This window comes from Pecten maximus, chromosome 18, assembly GCF_902652985.1.
Source record: "Pecten maximus chromosome 18, xPecMax1.1, whole genome shotgun sequence".
In the NCBI taxonomy this organism is placed as follows: Eukaryota; Metazoa; Mollusca; class Bivalvia; order Pectinida; family Pectinidae; genus Pecten; species Pecten maximus.
In genome coordinates this window covers 13,897,582-13,914,641 of record NC_047032.1, presented here as the reverse complement: position 1 = coordinate 13,914,641, position 17,060 = coordinate 13,897,582, and the positions used below count along the sequence as shown (strand labels likewise).

Here is a 17,060-nt window from a genome sequence, read left to right as displayed (position 1 = left end):
TGTTGTTGATAACTGTTGCAAATACATCGCATCTAGATAAGAATTGACCAAATGGCCCTGTATTGCATGCTTACATGATATTTCAGGGTTGAAAAAACGTTCTCATTCATTTTACACCATTTTATCGATCTCTCAGTGTTTTGCATTGTATAGAGTCAATAGTTTTCTTCATAAGACATTTGGTCGCAACTATGAATGCTTCAAAACAAAGTAAGTCAACAATCATACTTTTCTTTGCCCTAGTGCTTTCCCCATAAGAAGTTATATTAAGATTCTTCATAGTTTCCTTCACCAAAGAATAACCGTACGACTAAGCACGTGACTTGTTTCGATGACGTTATTAATTTTATTAATCATATTAACAAAAGTTATGTCCATAACCAAATAATCAGAAAAAAACAATGTCGATCAAGTCTATTGTCCTATGGAATGAATTGTCTATTGTCCTATGGTAAGATATTGCGGAATATTCACCACTTTTTCTGTAAATATGAATAGAATAAGTAATGTTACATTTGTAGTAATCAGGGAATTTTAATAATGTTATTACATACTATAAATGATATCGGTAAATTATTATATGTATAAGAGACCTTAATTGAGTAAGATATATACAATTTCCCTTGTTTCATGGCGATAGCTAACCTTTCCATTACATTGCTGTTGATTAGATATACATGTATACACAGAATTGTTTATTGTGAAATAACTTGGCAGGGAGCAACAGAGACGCATTTGCTGTTGTATCCGCAACCGTCGGATCTCCAAGGTTTGAGGCAAACGAAACAGAACTGGTACTTGCATTTACAGGGCATCCTTTTGCAGCCCCTCTCGTGTTCAACGAGCGCGTGGCAACTTGGGCATGCTCGGACAGCTGGAACATCTCTGTATTGGTCTATGGTCTTCTTTGCGCATGTCCTCAGTATGTCCTGTGACATGTGCAGACCTTTTGCAGTTGTGCATTCCAGATTCCCGCAAAAATCCGCTGCAGCGTTAACTTTCCAAGGATGCAAGCATTGCCAACAGAATTCGGCATTGTCTGGTTTTGTCTTGTAACAATTCAAACATCGAACCCTGTTGTTCTTCTCGCTGGCTCGGATGGACAAACATCGACAAAACGGACATTCCTGTACGCCATTCTCTTTCTGTATACTGTTCTTACTCAGCCGCATCTCAAACAAGATCCGTTCATCCGCTGAGAGTTGTGCTTTCACCGTCAGCTCATACAGAGTCCAGATTTCGTCACATGTCTTTTGGTTACCCCGAACGTTAAAAGTGTCTATCGCAGGACATTGGAATTGTACAGCTCCATCCTTTAAATTATTCCAGCACAAATCGTACAGGTTATCAGGAACTGCAACAAAAGAATTTCAGATTTCTCAAAGTAAATATAATTCAAAGTACATGAATAAATGCACTTCTCTTGGCGTAAATAGCAACCATATACTTTCGTATAGAAAACTTGTTCAATTGTTTCATTTGGTTTTGTACATCATTAGACACCCACGAGGCTCTGCCTTTGACGTTTGAGTCACTCAAAAAACCTCATAGGTTTCCGATGCCAGGTTTGCTAGGATTATTGTCATCCGGCAGCGTTATATAGTCCTCCAAACTCAAAAGTGATCAAATTTGAACATATACTAGTACATATATGTCTGATGCATGGACACATTTGAAAATGTATAAAGATGATATACCAGATGTTTCACAAGGAGAAGCGTCTTCTGATCTACAGGTATTTAAATCCAGAACTGGTCCCGGTTTCATCAACGTTCCTTAACTTAAAATTAAATTAAAGCATTAGTAGTTAAGGATCATTTCCGCAATTCTGCAATGCCTTTCTCTGGGGAAAAATGCAGTACAATAAAATACCAATTTGTGTTTAAAGATGCATACCTATTCCGTGTCCACATGACATGACGGTTCGTTTTTCTTCCTCGAAGTCCATTATCATGTCTTTGGCGGAGGTCACCAAGTGGTCAAACACCGGTCTCGTCTCGGGGTGGACAATAATGTGTATGGGATTACCAAGGTTCGTATTTGAGGTCACTGGTTCCTGGTTTTCATACACTAATGCTTCGGCCATTTTCACGACATCAAATCTTTCAATAGGAAGACCAAGTTTTACAGCGAGTATCTTCTTCAGTTCATGAATCGATTTCACCTACAACATCAAATACTACAATTTCAGTATTGTATACCTAATTAAACGACTATATCTGCAGATTTTATAATTGTTAAAGGGTAATTTCTTCTTGTAAGTTGTACAATCGGTTTAAGAAGTGGTGATACCAGAGCCTATACAACAACAATATATATAAATATATAAATATATGTTTACGGGTTTTTTTTTAACATTGTTTACCTCGGTAGCTGTTGTAAACAATGCTACACGGAAAAAGCCGAATGAAGTCACGTGGGGCGAATGAGGAGTCTGTTCTGTTTTCTCTCGAGCGATAAGATATGAATTCTGACATTTTATAAAAAATTGGAGGCCCATTACTTTGTTAAGTGTTGTGTATAAAATAGCATCAGGTTCAATAGCAAGTAGAATAAAGACAGTGTTGGATAAAATAATTGATAAAGATCAAACAGGGTTTATAGCAGGTAGATATATAGGGGGAAAATACCAGACTAGTCTATGATATAATGCAGTATACAGAAGAAAATGATATTCCAGGTATGTTTTTAATGATCGATTTCGAAAAAGCTTTTGATTCAGTGTCCTGGGAATTTGTTGAAAAAGTATTAATGTATTTTGGCTTTGGAAATAGTTTAATAAACTGGGTTAAAACTTTTGATAATAATTTAAGTGCTACTATTAATCAGGGTGGAAATCTGTCTTCTTTCTTCCAAATTAAAAGAGGCTGTCGTCAAGGCGACCCGATCGCCCCCTATATTTTCATCCTCTGTGCAGAAATACTAGCGATAAAACTCAGAAATAATTCAAAAATCAAAGGTATTGATGTTGATAACTGTCCCATACTTTTGTCACAATATGCAGATGATACGTCTCTTGCTCTTGATGGTACAGAACTATCTCTACAGGAATCAATATCCGAACTTAATTTTTATGCAAATATATCTGGATTAAAAATTAATATTTCTAAAACTCAAGTGGTTTGGATAGGTAGTAAAAAGTTTAGTTCTGACAAATTTCTTCCAGATCTGGGTTTACAGTGAGGAAGGGAAAATTTTACACTTTTGGGAATTGAATTCCATATTAATTTACATGAGATTTCAAAGCTCAATTTCGATAAGAAATTAACTAAGCTTAAATCTCTTATTAGATCATGGAACAGGAGAATTTTAACGCCAATTGGTAGAATTAACATTATTAAATCAATTTTAGTTTCACAATTTAATCATTTATTTATCTCACTACCCAACCCAGATTATAAGTTTATTAGTAAGTTAAATACTATTTTCTTTGAATTTTTATGGAATAGCAAAGTTGACAAAGTTAAAAGAGATGTAATTGTTCAAGACTACATTAATGGTGGTTTAAAAATGATAAATATTAAGGCTTTCATAGACTCTCTTAAGTTAGGTTGGATAAGAAGATTATTTTCTAGCACCTCCAAATGGCAAGCAATTATAAAAACATATGTGAATACTGATATGTTGATACAGTGTGGCTCAGACTATTTACAGCAATGTGAAAAGAAATGTAAAAATTTGTTTTGGATAGATGTTTTGAAAGCATGTAGAAAGTTTGTTACATCAAATGAAGTAAATATAAATATTAATTGTATAAATGCGTATCTGAAGGCACCATTATGGTTTAATGACAAAATTACTATGGACAAAAAGTCTTTTTCCAAGACTGGTATAAGAAAGGAGTTGTAAATATAAATGATTTGATAAAGGATCATAATGCTGGTACATTTTATACGTTTCAAGATTTTACACAACTGTATCGAATACGGACTAATTTTCTCCAATGTCATTTCAGCTGTAAAAAAGTTCAATCCCAATCCTGTTCTCCCCATGCTGGAAATAACACGTCCATTTATTCCAGTAAACTTTGAAATTTTTTTTAAACATTCCAAAGGGTCAAAACACTTTTATAACATTATGATCAGAAATAATATTGTGCCCTCAGGACAAAGAAAATGGAATTCAATCTTTGATAGAAGCAATATTTACTGGAGTCAGGTTTTCAAACTTCCGTTTATTGTAACTAATAACACAAAATTCCAATGGTTTCAATATAGAATCAATCACCAATTTCTTACAACAAACTCTCTTTTATTTAAAACTTGAATGGTGCCATCGCCTTTGTGTACACTGTGTAACTCAGAGATTGAAACCATTATTCATATTTTATGGGAATGTCAGGAGGTTCAAAATCTTCTTCTTAGCTTTGAAACTCTTTTAGATACACTCCTTATTCCTTTTGGTTTTAATAAAGAATCATTTTTATTCGGTCTTCTCACACAAAATGTAAATGGTAAAATTGATAATGAAATTCTCATTGTAATTAAACAGTACATATATAAAATGCGCTGTCTGCATAAGTCCTTAAATTTAAATGCTTTAATAAATACTATACAGGACTATTTTAATATACAAAGATGTGTAGCTTATAGCAAAGGAGGTATGTATAAGGAGAGATTTAGAAACGAATGGCTAAAATGGGAAAAATTAATTAGGTTATAGCTTTCATTTCATAATATATTTAACTGACATGTCTCCTAGGCTCTAAAACACTAAACTGGTCAATAATTTTGCTTTGTTGCTTTGAAATATATTGTGATTTTTCCATCCCCTTTCTCTCCCTTTTTTGTCTATTTATCTTTCTATTTATGTATGTCAATACTGTCTGTATGTCTGTCTGTTTGTCTGTACATGGATGAATAGCAGGATAATAGAAACAGAATGTGTGTTTGATATGCATTTTCTTATATATGTATGTATACAATAATATATACAACATGTGTAGTATGTGTTTCATGTAAGTGCTGTGTGTACATGCCAATGGATGGATATCAAAATAGTACATGTATGTGTAGTAAAGCATGTGTGCTCATTGTCATATGCAATAGTTAGTATATGACTATATGTAGTACGTATGCACATGTATATGTGTATAGTATTGTGTACATGTATGTATATGTACTAGAACATTCATGTGTGTGGGAAGGTGTTTGCGTGGGGTGTGTCATTCTCATTCATCAGAGTTACTTCCCTTCGTTTCCTATGTCACTCGGTCAGTACGGTGATATGTCACTCGGTCAGTACGGTGGTATAATTATATAGCGTATACGTAGCTTGCGTAGCTTAGCAGACTCTGGGGGGCGAGAATGGGGGTGTGTGGGTGTGTATGTGTATGTGTAAGCTTGTGCGTAGTAAATTATAATAGAAATACACATCAGTGCTGAAAGGTGTGAATGACCATAAAATGTATATGTCTTGTGTTTGTTGATAATATATGTTTAACTGAATAAAATATAAATTACAAAAAAAAAAAGATATGAATTCTGGTTTGTAAATTGTAATATCATTGTTTTGCACTGGTTTGATTATTTACAAAACAGGGTTTAGTACATTTTGTAATTCCGTAATAAAGGAAAAGTCTTAGTTATACAAGATGTTTGTTGAAATTATCACATTTACTGATTGTAAATTTTCATTCTTTCTTTGTTTCGTTTTAAATTGACTCATCGATATGCCTTCAGGCGTGATGAAAACAACGGTAAAATAAATGAATTGAAAAACAGTTGACAGTATGATTAAAAGTATAAATTGAATTTGTATACATTTATCCTTTCTTTCCTTAATTAATGACATTCAATAAATATTAACTAGTGTATGGTATTCCATATGTTATATTTGCATAGAATATCTTATTTAATATACAGTAAAACTCACTTGTGTCGAACACGGTTGAATCGAATACATCGGATGAGTCGAACGTTTCGTTCGGTCCCGATTTTTTCCCTTCTTTATCTTAGTAAATTAAGCACGGATGACTCGAACACTGTTGAATCGAATACTGCGGTTGTGTCGAATATATTTTGTGGTCCCTCCCTTCTAAACTATACCAAAATTTCCATTTTTGTGTCGAACATCGAGGCGTCATGCTGTCTCAGGTAAAATTTGCTGGCCTCGTCTGATTGACCGAGTGTAACCGATCACCCGTAACGGTGTAAACAGAGCATATTATTAGTTTCCGGCTGTCGGTTACGCATCATCCAATTGTTTATACAGGTGCTCAGGTGAAGTAAAACGTTCAGGTATACATAACTAAGAATAAAATGTGCACGTTTTAGTCTACAAACCAATGTGTTCTGTTTACTGTTTTGATGCACAAGGCCGCCGAAAAAAATAAGGAAAAAGTAAACGATAAATTACATATCTTCCATCGAAAAATGCAAAGAAAAATACCTGTCTGTCATTGATTTATCTATATATGCCTAAATTCTGAATACGACGATGCAATAGTAACAATGATATGCGGAATGTTTTTACTCTGTTCAAAAGATTGTGGCAATGCATGATTATGCAGCCGATAAAACACTGACCGCGGCCTTCACCTTTGATACAAAATCAGCACGCGTACGGTCGATCAATTTTCCCGGACTGTTTATTGTTTAATATTGTTAAATTGGAGAACAATATAAACGGATTTAAAGATAGATAATATGAGTACAATATATACATTTATATTCTTATAATATATGTAACGTTTTCATAGAATATGATGCTGTCATTTGCGACTCCCGTGTGTAAATCGTGTGTCTATGTCAAAGACTATTTTACGCATGAACTTTGTTTTTATCTGTAACTGTGCACAATATTGTTTATTAGATCAAGGAATAATTGTTATCATGTACAATTAATTAATTTCTTTGTTATAATGTATTGCTTATTTTCGACTATCTTATCATGCAAGCACTTGTTCTGCATACAACCGATGATAGTTGGGTTTTGTCTCCGTATACAAACACGGATAAGTCGAACCATCGGATAAGTCGAATATTTTGCTTGGTCCCGTCGACTTCGACTTATCCGAGTTTTACTGTATAAGCACTTCCCATAATATCTGTATTTGTATCTGATATACATTTACATGCATATTGAATTATATAAGCTATCTCATTTTGTTTATCTTTTATGAGATTTATAGAAAAACAAGTTTAAATGTCCTATAGGTATTATATCTAGATTTTGATGATGGATGACTTGTTAGGAAGGATTTGCCCAACCACTCTCGCACCTCTCCCATCTCTCCCATCGGATCTGTGCATAAATTATACACATTAACTTTTACGCTATTATTAGAACGTATTTAATTGTTTAGACACAACTTTTAACAACTTATAAACCTGTTCCACAAATATATATCACAAAGATTGTGATAGCGACACAGTATACTTATAATGATTATTAAGAAAGAAAAGCAAAGAAGAATTACAGGAAGAAAGACAGATCTAGTACTGTAATTAAAACTAATTAAAAACTAATGCATGACAAATTCTAGCTACTCATCATATACACGTCACTTATCCATTATCCACAAAAACACATTCCTTTAATCCTGTCCACACGAATGTTTTGATCAGAAACGGTCACTTCGTCGAATAAAAGTTTATACTGTTTTAAAGATAAACTCAATGTCAATTTGAGATAATTTATCATTTCCACACAGTAATAAGTTATTAGTTACGCATTTAAGTGTTCATAATTCAAATATGGCTGGGCATTACTGTGTTTCTAATATTATGTGAATTAATGTTTTATGTAAAATATTTGTGACAATAAGATAAAGCATTTTATTATAATTATTTGTTTGTATGTATAATGGAGGATACCTATATAAACTTTGTGTCATGATATGTACCCATTTTTATGGTGTATGAACTTGCCAAATAAATATAATTCATGATTAAGTAGTAAACAAACATCACGTCACATATTTGGAAATGTGCCAAAATAAGGTCACCATATGACCCATAAAACTTTTTAAAGAGCTTTTGCTGAAATCCCTGTTTTCAGCTGTAGAAATTATATTTTATATAAATGTGATGCATTTAATAGCTAATGACATAAAAAAGACAAGTGAAATTCTTATTGAGATGTTTAACCATTTCAGATTTGTTAGCTTTATTACAATGGTAATATCACAATCGAAAAGTCTTCAGAAAGTACAAATCAATACGTACGTGTTATTTGTCGTTGATTCTATAGAGTTTAATGAAGCGTATAGGGTATTACACGCTACAAAAGGTTATAGTTCAATATAAGGAATAAAAATCTAGATTTAGTTTTGGTTCGATATTATATGTTTCATAATTATTTCCTTTGAGTATATGATATGAAGCCAAGTTGTCATTTATTCACGGAGCAACGTTGATCCAGGATTTTACCAAATTATATAAGATATATATAAGATATTTTATATAATTATATAAGATATCTTATATTATAAATGAGATGTCTTATATACTTTTCTTTATGAGATATCTTATGTTATAAATGAGATGTCTTATATACTTTTCTTTATGAGATATCTTTTATAATATATCTCATAAAAGATCTAAGATGGCTTATATGTTTATGAGATATCTTATATGTTTATAAGATACATGTATCTTATTTAAAGTTTATAACTATCTTATATGATATACAAGCTATCTCATAAAAGATTTATATCTTTTATAAGATATCTTATATCTTTTATAAGATATCTTTTAAACTTTTCTGTATGAGATATCATATAAAGTTTATAAGATATATCATAAAGATATAAGATGTCTTAAAAAGAAAAGTTTATAAGATATCTTATGAAGAACGAGACTCTCGTTAGACCGACAAAACCTAAAAGTTCGAGAATGACCTGCTACCTCTGTAAGGTAACTTCCGTTTTGTTGGAAGGCATGCGGAACATATACAATCAACCCTCTGTCGCGACCACGATCGGCTAGGCACGGAGCAGATGTCGTGTAAGAGCAAACGGGACTATATGGCAAGTATCATTTGTTTCAAACCATTATATGTGTAGTTTCAGCTTCATCTCGGCTCCCTCATCGAGTGGAGGAGAGTTCATTATCTCAAATTCAAATTTCGTTCTTTACAAGATATCTTATAAACGAATTACATAAGATATCTTATATAATTTCCTTAATAAGATATCTTTTATAATATATAAGATATATCATTTATTATATAAGATATCTTATAAAGTTTATAAGATATCTGATATAATTATATAAGATATATAATATAATTTGGTAAAATTTTGGCTCAAAGTTGCTCCGTGAATAAATGGCAACTTGGCTTGCCATAATATAAAGTCTACCTGCGTCTTATTCTGTCACATTGTAAAGACATTTTACTTTCGCTTTCGGTTTATACGTAAAAACCACTGCTCACGTCAAATCAATATGGTCTTAGGTTTATTCGAATTCCTACATTCAAGTTACTGTACATAGAAATTAAGTAACAACTTTTCATTGAAAACAACCAAAAACTAGAGGAATACAACGCTCATTAAATAAAACCTTACCTTTAGATAATGACAATAGATCATTTGATCGATATTTACCTTGCTTCGGTCTATTGTAATAGACCGTTCATATCTTCTGTCCCCGGATAATGTCTCCGTGTTAATCCTATTTGCCATATCGTCCCTCGTCGAGTCGTTGTATGTTTGTGTTTGGGAACGTCGTGTAACTTATGTTTATATAAACAACGACGACGCAGAAAGGTAAGCGATGTCGTGTGTGTATTTATATCTGATAACGCGTAAAATCCATCTACATGTAAATGTACTTTCAGTTTCGGTTGGCGAATAATTGTTTGATAAAATCACCATTGTAGGGTAAGGGTTGTTTGTCCGCTGAAACAAATGCTCCATTTTATCGATACAGACAAATTTGTTGACTTTCACATCAAATGTATATCTTTATTAAAGAAGTCTTTGAAGATCACATCGTGCATTAACGCGACAAGGTATTTTAAATCCGGAAGTAATTTATGTATCATCATTATACACGCACATATAAACACAAAAATGAAAACAGGAAACAAATCTTAAAAAAAACAAACAACCAACAACGACATACAAACAAGAACAAATCGCATTCATGACACATCTTTTTAATTAAAGCTGCAGTATTTATACAACACACTGATATACATATCAATTCATATGTATAAGCATTTTAATTAACTTGAGAGTTACACTTTGTTTTTAAGGATTGTGCAAAAGGGCTACACCTGATATCATATCACTTTCGACAATTAGTTATAATAGATACCAAAAATGTTACATCATAAATCGGTTTCGTCATTCCGGCATATTTGGAGTTTGATTTTTAAATAATGCGTTTGTCCTTGTTTACGATGTCATTGTATATCAAGCCTGACTATGGACTAACCGTCTGATACACACTACACTTTCTAGATATGCCATCGATATTTGACGTGGTGAAATTGTGTTTAATGCTATCACATACAATATTATGATAATTTTCAAACATTTAATAATAGAGCCTCCTATCTCTTTAATCCTTTGTATGCACAGACAATCTGTTTCCAAATTACAATGATGAATGCGGCTGCATCTGCTGCTAATGGTTGTGGTGGTGGTGGTGGGTGATGATGAAGATGATGATGATGATGATGATGATGAGGAGAAGGATTACAGACGATGAAAGCATGATGTTCGAGTGAGATTTCTTTCATGTGTACTGTTAAAGAATTCTTTATAAACAATTACTAAAAAAATTGTTTTAATGTTAGTATGTAAAAAAAAAACATGTACAAATACACACACAGGAGCTATACAATATTTACAATACAAATCCCTTTGCATCATGTTAAGGAGATAAGCCGAAAACTGTTCTATATGTGCAACAGGGAACATTTGCGAGTCCCCTCAGGAAACAAAGGAATATCAGTTTGCTATGTTTAAAAAAAGACTACACTTGACAAAAAAAAAAAACAAAGCCATTGGAGACAAAGACCAATTAATATCGTGAAACTGTTTTCATAGCAAACCTGATAATGATGTAGCGGTTGCCATATCGAGGCCAGATATAGGTGTTTGCCACCATGAACTTGGGTAGACAACTTTTCGCAATGACATGGAAAGGTAGGCCACAACAACATAACAAAGGATACAGGTACAGTAGGATTATATAATACTGATACGATGTCAATCATTCGGTCCTTTGTAATGGTATATAAAACCACATTCATTTAATTACAATGAAAGTGTTTAAATGTACAAACTTTGTCCGAACTACCTGGACTCTAATTTCTTAATTTCTAGTATCCGTGATAGACAGACCATGGCATCTACCGAAGGGAAATATGCCATTCCCAAACACAAGACTCAGAAATTTAGAAATTCATTTTATACAATGGCCCAACACTTTGGAATGGGCTACCAGACAATGTTAGGCAGTGCCAAAACCTACCAAATTTAAAGCTTGAATTCAAGCATACGTCAATTTTATAGCATGAGATTATCAATATCTGGAAGTTTTAGGAGTGCATAATTAGTATCTTATTATTGTATCCAGATCTCATTATCTTGTTTCATTAACTCTCAATGCCTATTGGTTTGTTTTCGTTTAACGTCCTATTAACAGCCAGGGTCATTTAAGGACGTGCCAGGTTTTGGAGGTGGAGGAAAGCCGGAGTACCCGGAGAAAAACCATCGGCCTACGTTCATTACCTGGCAACTGTCCCACGTAGGTTTCGAACTCGAAACCCAGAGATGGAGGGCTAGTGATAAAGTGTCGGGACACCGTAACCACTCGGCCACCGCGGCCCCCGATGATAGACAGACCAGGACATCTACTGAAGGGAAATATGCCATTCCCAAACACAAGACTCAGAAATTTAGAAAATTATTTTTATACAATGGCCCAACACTTTGGAATGGGCTACCAGACGATGTTAGGCAGTGCCAAAACCTACCAAATTTTAAGCCTGAATGCAAGCATACGTCAATTTTATAACATCAGATTATCAATGTCTGGAAGATTTAGTAGTACATAATCAGTATCTTATTATTGTATCCAGATCTCATTATCTGTTTTCATTAACTCTCAATGCCTAACTTTGATACTTATTTTAAATATATGGCGTGATTCTTATGTGTCACATGTGTTTTATCAAATTCACAGCATCTATCATGAAATCTTTTGTCTATACATTTCTTTAATTTACCTAACTGTGATATCAATGTTTGTATGTACTGTTTTAATTTACCTTACTGTGATATCAATGTTTGTATGTACTGTTTTAATTTACCTTACTGTGATATCAATGTTTATATGTACTGTTTTACTTTACCTTACTGTGATATCAATGTTTATATGTACTGCTTTACTTTTACATGTTGTAAATATTGTACATGAAAATGTCGGGAGAAGAGTCTTGTGACTCAAAGTGTCATCGACCCTAAATAAAGTCTTTTATTATTTATTATTGTTTATTACTATAACAAAGCATGAAAAACATCACTGATAAGCAATCGAAATGACAGTAAACCGTTCTTGTGGCATCGTCGCCACAGGGACAAGTTGGTGACAGAGAAGCTTCATTCCTTCAATGATGTCTCTATACTGATTGACACTGTGCAGGGTCACAGTTGTTTCCATAATCGCACCCTCCGCTAACACCTTTTTTCTTCCATGGCTTCAAACAAATAAAGCAAAATATGTGCTTGCATTTACAAGTCATCTGCTTACAACCGGATGTGTGTTCAACAAGAGCACTGCAGCTTGGACAAGCGCGGACAGTTGGCGATGCTCTGTTGAAGTCACCCATAACTTTGGACGAACACGTTCTCAAGATTTCTTGTGTTGCCGTTTGTCCCTTAGATGTGGAACACGATAGATTCCCACAGTAGATCGCGTTAGGCGTTGTCCATGGATGCAGACATTGCCAACAGAATTCAGAATTATCTGGATTTGTTTTGCTACAGTTAATGCACACAACTCTGTCATTTTTAATATTGTCACGAACTGCAAGCGATCGACAGAACGGACACTCCTGCACTTCATTCATCTTCGCCAAACTATTCTTGCTTAGCTTCATCTCGAATAAGATGCGTTCGTCTTGTGATAACTGTGCTTTTATGGTGAGTTCATAAAGGGTCCAGGTGGCGCCACAAGTTGTCTGGGCGCCCCGGACACTGAACTCATCAATGGCTGGACATTTGAATTCCAGGTCCCCTTGTTGTAGACTATTCCAACAGTACTCGTAGAGTGTAGCAGGCACTGAAAATGAAAGAAAAGTATCCTTAGATAGGGTTTCCGATAGTGTTGAATGTTTTGATTGTGCCTTCGTGAATAAGGGCTACTTAGTGTTCTTAAAATCTCTCCAGGTCTATGATTACTTGTGCATTCATTGCTTGGCGTGAAGCGGGGAGCAATTAGTACCATTTTAATGATTTTTGCCCCGGGAAGAAACTACAGTATCCACACTTTTCACATCGATGTACATGCTCAGCTAATGAGAAAGGAGAAAATAATGAGAACGCTTAGGTGAGAATTAATATGTTTTAGACAATCAGAATTCTTATATAAAACTCTATAGCATCAACAATTGCCATCCTACCATGGGTAAACAGTGTGATAATTAGGAATGGGAACGTAACGTGTGAATATTCAGAGAAATTGCAGAAAATACGATGATAGTGACGCCGAAAGACAGCGATGGGGCGGAGACATGCAGGCGGAAACCAGCAACTAAATAACTAACTACAGCTGTACATACCCGTCAAACACACCAAACTTACCAATTCCATGGCCACAAGACATGATCGTTCGTTGTTCATCCTCATAGGCCCCATTAACCATATCGGTTTCTGTGGTCTTCAGATGGTCAAAGATTGGACGCGAAGGTGGATGGATTACCAGAACCATTTTTGAAGACCAGTCATTATGTGTGAGTAACTCTGTATCGTTGTAGAGCAAAGCTTCTGACATTTTGATGACATCAAATCGATCACGTGGTAAGCCCAATGGGCCTACCAGTGCCACCCGAAGGTCGCCGATTGTTCTCATCTGTGTGGGAAAATTGGAAATAAATAGAATTATCTTCAAACATTGTATACGTTATTGGAGAAGGGCAAAGATTTTTTTTCTATAAATAAAACTAACCAGAAGCACAGGTACTTGGGGTAAGAAATTATATATTGTATATATATACTATATAGCCTCGTATTACCATTTTATATAATAATACGATGCTATATAGTATATATATACAATATATAAATACGAGGCTATAAAGTATATATATACAATATCTAATTTCTTACCCCAAGTACCTGTGACCAGAAGCGGACACCTTTGATAGTATATAGTATTATCAGAATAGCAAATGTGTTATATTGTCATATTACTTATAGAGAATTACATATGATATCCCATCGTGTTCCCTAGCTTATTAGTTAGGGGTTTAACGTCCTCGTAACAGCCAAGGTCATATGAGAACGAGTGTCAAGGTGACGACACAAACAGCCAACGTCGTATGAGGACGAGTGTCAAGGTGACACAAACAGCCAACGTCGTATGAGGACGAGTGTCAATGAGACACCAACAGCCAGGGTCATATGAGGACGAGTATCAAGGTGACACCAACAGCCAATGTCATATGAGGACGAGTGTCAAGGTGACACCAACAGTCAAGGTCATATGAGGACGCTTGTCAAGGTGACACCAACAGCCAAGGTCATATGAGGACGAGTGTCAAGGTGACACCAACAGCCAAGGTCATATGAGGACGAATGTCAAGGTGACACCAACAGCCAAGGTCATATGAGGACGAGTGTCAAGGTGATACCAACAGCCAAGGTCATATGAGGACGAATGCCAAGGTGACACCAACAGCCAAGGTCATATGAGGACGAGTGTCAAGGTGATACCAACAGCCAATGTCATATGACGAGGTGTGTCAAGGTGACACCAGCAGCCAAGGTCATATGAGGACAGGTGTCAAGGTGACACCAACAACCAGGGTCATATGAGGACGTGTATAAAGGTGACACCAACAGCCAAGGTCATATGAGGACGAGTGTCAAGGTGATACCAACAGCCAAGGTCATATGAGGACGAATGCCAAGGTGACACCAACAGCCAAGGTCATATGAGGACGAGTGTCAAGGTGATACCAACAGCCAGGGTCGTATGAGGACGAGTGTCAAGGTGACACCAGCAGCCAAGGTCATATGAGGACGAGGTGTCAAGGTGACACCAACAGCCAGGGTCATATGAGGACGTGTATAAAGGAGACACACACATATAAAGAGCAAGAAAACAAAGCACATAAAGACAGAGCAGAGAGGAAAGTAAAGAAAGATTGATGATCCCAGGTGTTGCAATGGGACAGAAGATCTACTTTGGTCTCTTCAATGTCCCTAAAGACATGGAAGAAAATCACCGATTCTTCAGGAGGGCCACTTAGTCAACATGTAGTCTGATACATGTACAAGTGGACCTTATCATTTGGGCTCTCCAACGTCCCCTGAACAGAAGACAAAAGAGAAACCATCCCGACTCCGTACAATTACTCTCCCCTTACGACATACAGTCGAGGTGCTTTACCCGTTCAAACACGGGTTGTGTTTCAAGCTATGTTACAAGTGCACTCACTTTGTGTATTTGAAGTCCAATCCGTTGTTCATATTGCCGTTCTCCTGATAAGTTGCCTATACTTATGTAGGTAGTCATGTTCGAGTATGATCTTCTATAGGCAGACAAACACCCTTGTATTTAATAGTATCCTTGCAGAAACAAAAATGTCGCGATATATTATCTATAGTAGCTTAGTAATCACTGTTTTACTTTCACTTTCACTTTCTGTGTTACACTATAGGTGTAAGAGGAAATTTCTATTAGGAAGTGGGGATCCAGAGTATTTTCTGTTTAGGTATAGTATACACTATGGTGATATTCGATGAAAACGACCATATTTATAGATCAGGCAATAAATAAAAATATCAGTTGTCAACCTTAACAGGAGGCCATGGAAGAAGCGAATATACGCTGATAAAAGGCCATTAACTGCTATTGCTATTGCACACTGCTTGATAACACATGCATTGTGCATGCTATTTTTACCAAATAAATGACCCAGTAACTCGCTTTGAAGAAACACACATGTATGATGTGTAGTGGCCTGGCTATACATGTTCGCCTTATTGCGTGTACTCCCGGGCCTGGGCTGCACAAGAACGCTAAGTTTTAATTTTTATTCGTGACTTTTAATACCATGCTTTTAAATAATAATAATGAATATATACTAGTATATATTTTGTTTTCCAACGACTTTTTTTTCATTTTTCCATGCTGTAGGGGGTGTGAATACATTTAATGCTTAAGGGGAAAGGGTTTGACCCTTAAGGTTAAGGTTACCTTAAAGGTCAAATCATTTTGCTTGCCATTATGTGACCCGTTCATATCTATTTACACTTTCGGATAAAAATTTGACCTTAACGTAAAATCAAATATTTTAAACGCAAATCATTTGACGCTTTCTTGCCGTTAAATCTTTTTCTCTTGAGTATTTTGTATTATTTGACACTTTGGCATGCCGTACTGTACATGTATATGGCACACTGCAAGTTTGGTGTAATAGAAAATGAAAGTGAAGGTAGTAAATTCAACGGTAAAGTTGATTTTAAATCCAATCCAAATATCGAAATATTGATCTCAAAAAATTAATTTCTGATATGAAATTAATAAAACAAATGTATAGATAGAAATATAGTAATCTACTCCTCTTATCTTACAGCAGAACTGAAAACATGTATTTCAATGTTAATCAAATATTGTAAACGAACTGATATTATTATCTTTTAATGTTTTTAATGTTCTTCTCCTTAATTCCTCCATCATATAAGATCTAATGCCTTTCTCGTGATGAGCTGTGAGTACATTTGTATCATCTCACTTGCCCATGAGACAACAGCGATGCAAATAACTTAAATGGTACATGTGTTGGTTAATTAAAATGGTAAGACTCCAAACATGGAGTTGTCTGGCAGATTGCACGAAATAGGTCCTATATCGGACGCCGTTTTACTTTTTATT

At 35.0% G+C, this 17,060-nt stretch overlaps 2 protein-coding genes across 2 annotated transcripts; both read right to left on the bottom strand.

Moving 5' to 3' along the window:
• Nucleotides 1-315: 315 nt before the first annotated feature.
• Nucleotides 316-9,723, bottom strand: LOC117317108 (probable E3 ubiquitin-protein ligase ARI7). The gene is made up of 3 exons (XM_033871907.1): nt 9,551-9,723; nt 1,897-2,164; nt 316-1,354 (listed from the first exon to the last, which is right to left on the bottom strand). The coding sequence occupies exons 1-3, from the start codon at nt 9,626-9,628 to the stop codon at nt 696-698; spliced, it is 1,005 nt and encodes a 334-aa protein (XP_033727798.1). The 5' UTR covers nt 9,629-9,723; the 3' UTR covers nt 316-695.
• A 2,668-nt stretch (nt 9,724-12,391) lies between these two features.
• LOC117317106 (E3 ubiquitin-protein ligase dbl4-like) lies at nt 12,392-15,779 on the bottom strand. The gene is made up of 3 exons (XM_033871904.1): nt 15,621-15,779; nt 13,763-14,030; nt 12,392-13,241 (listed from the first exon to the last, which is right to left on the bottom strand). Exons 1-3 carry the CDS (start codon nt 15,696-15,698, stop codon nt 12,580-12,582), a joined length of 1,008 nt encoding a protein of 335 aa, XP_033727795.1. The 5' UTR covers nt 15,699-15,779; the 3' UTR covers nt 12,392-12,579.
• Between the last annotated feature and the right edge of the window lie 1,281 nt (nt 15,780-17,060).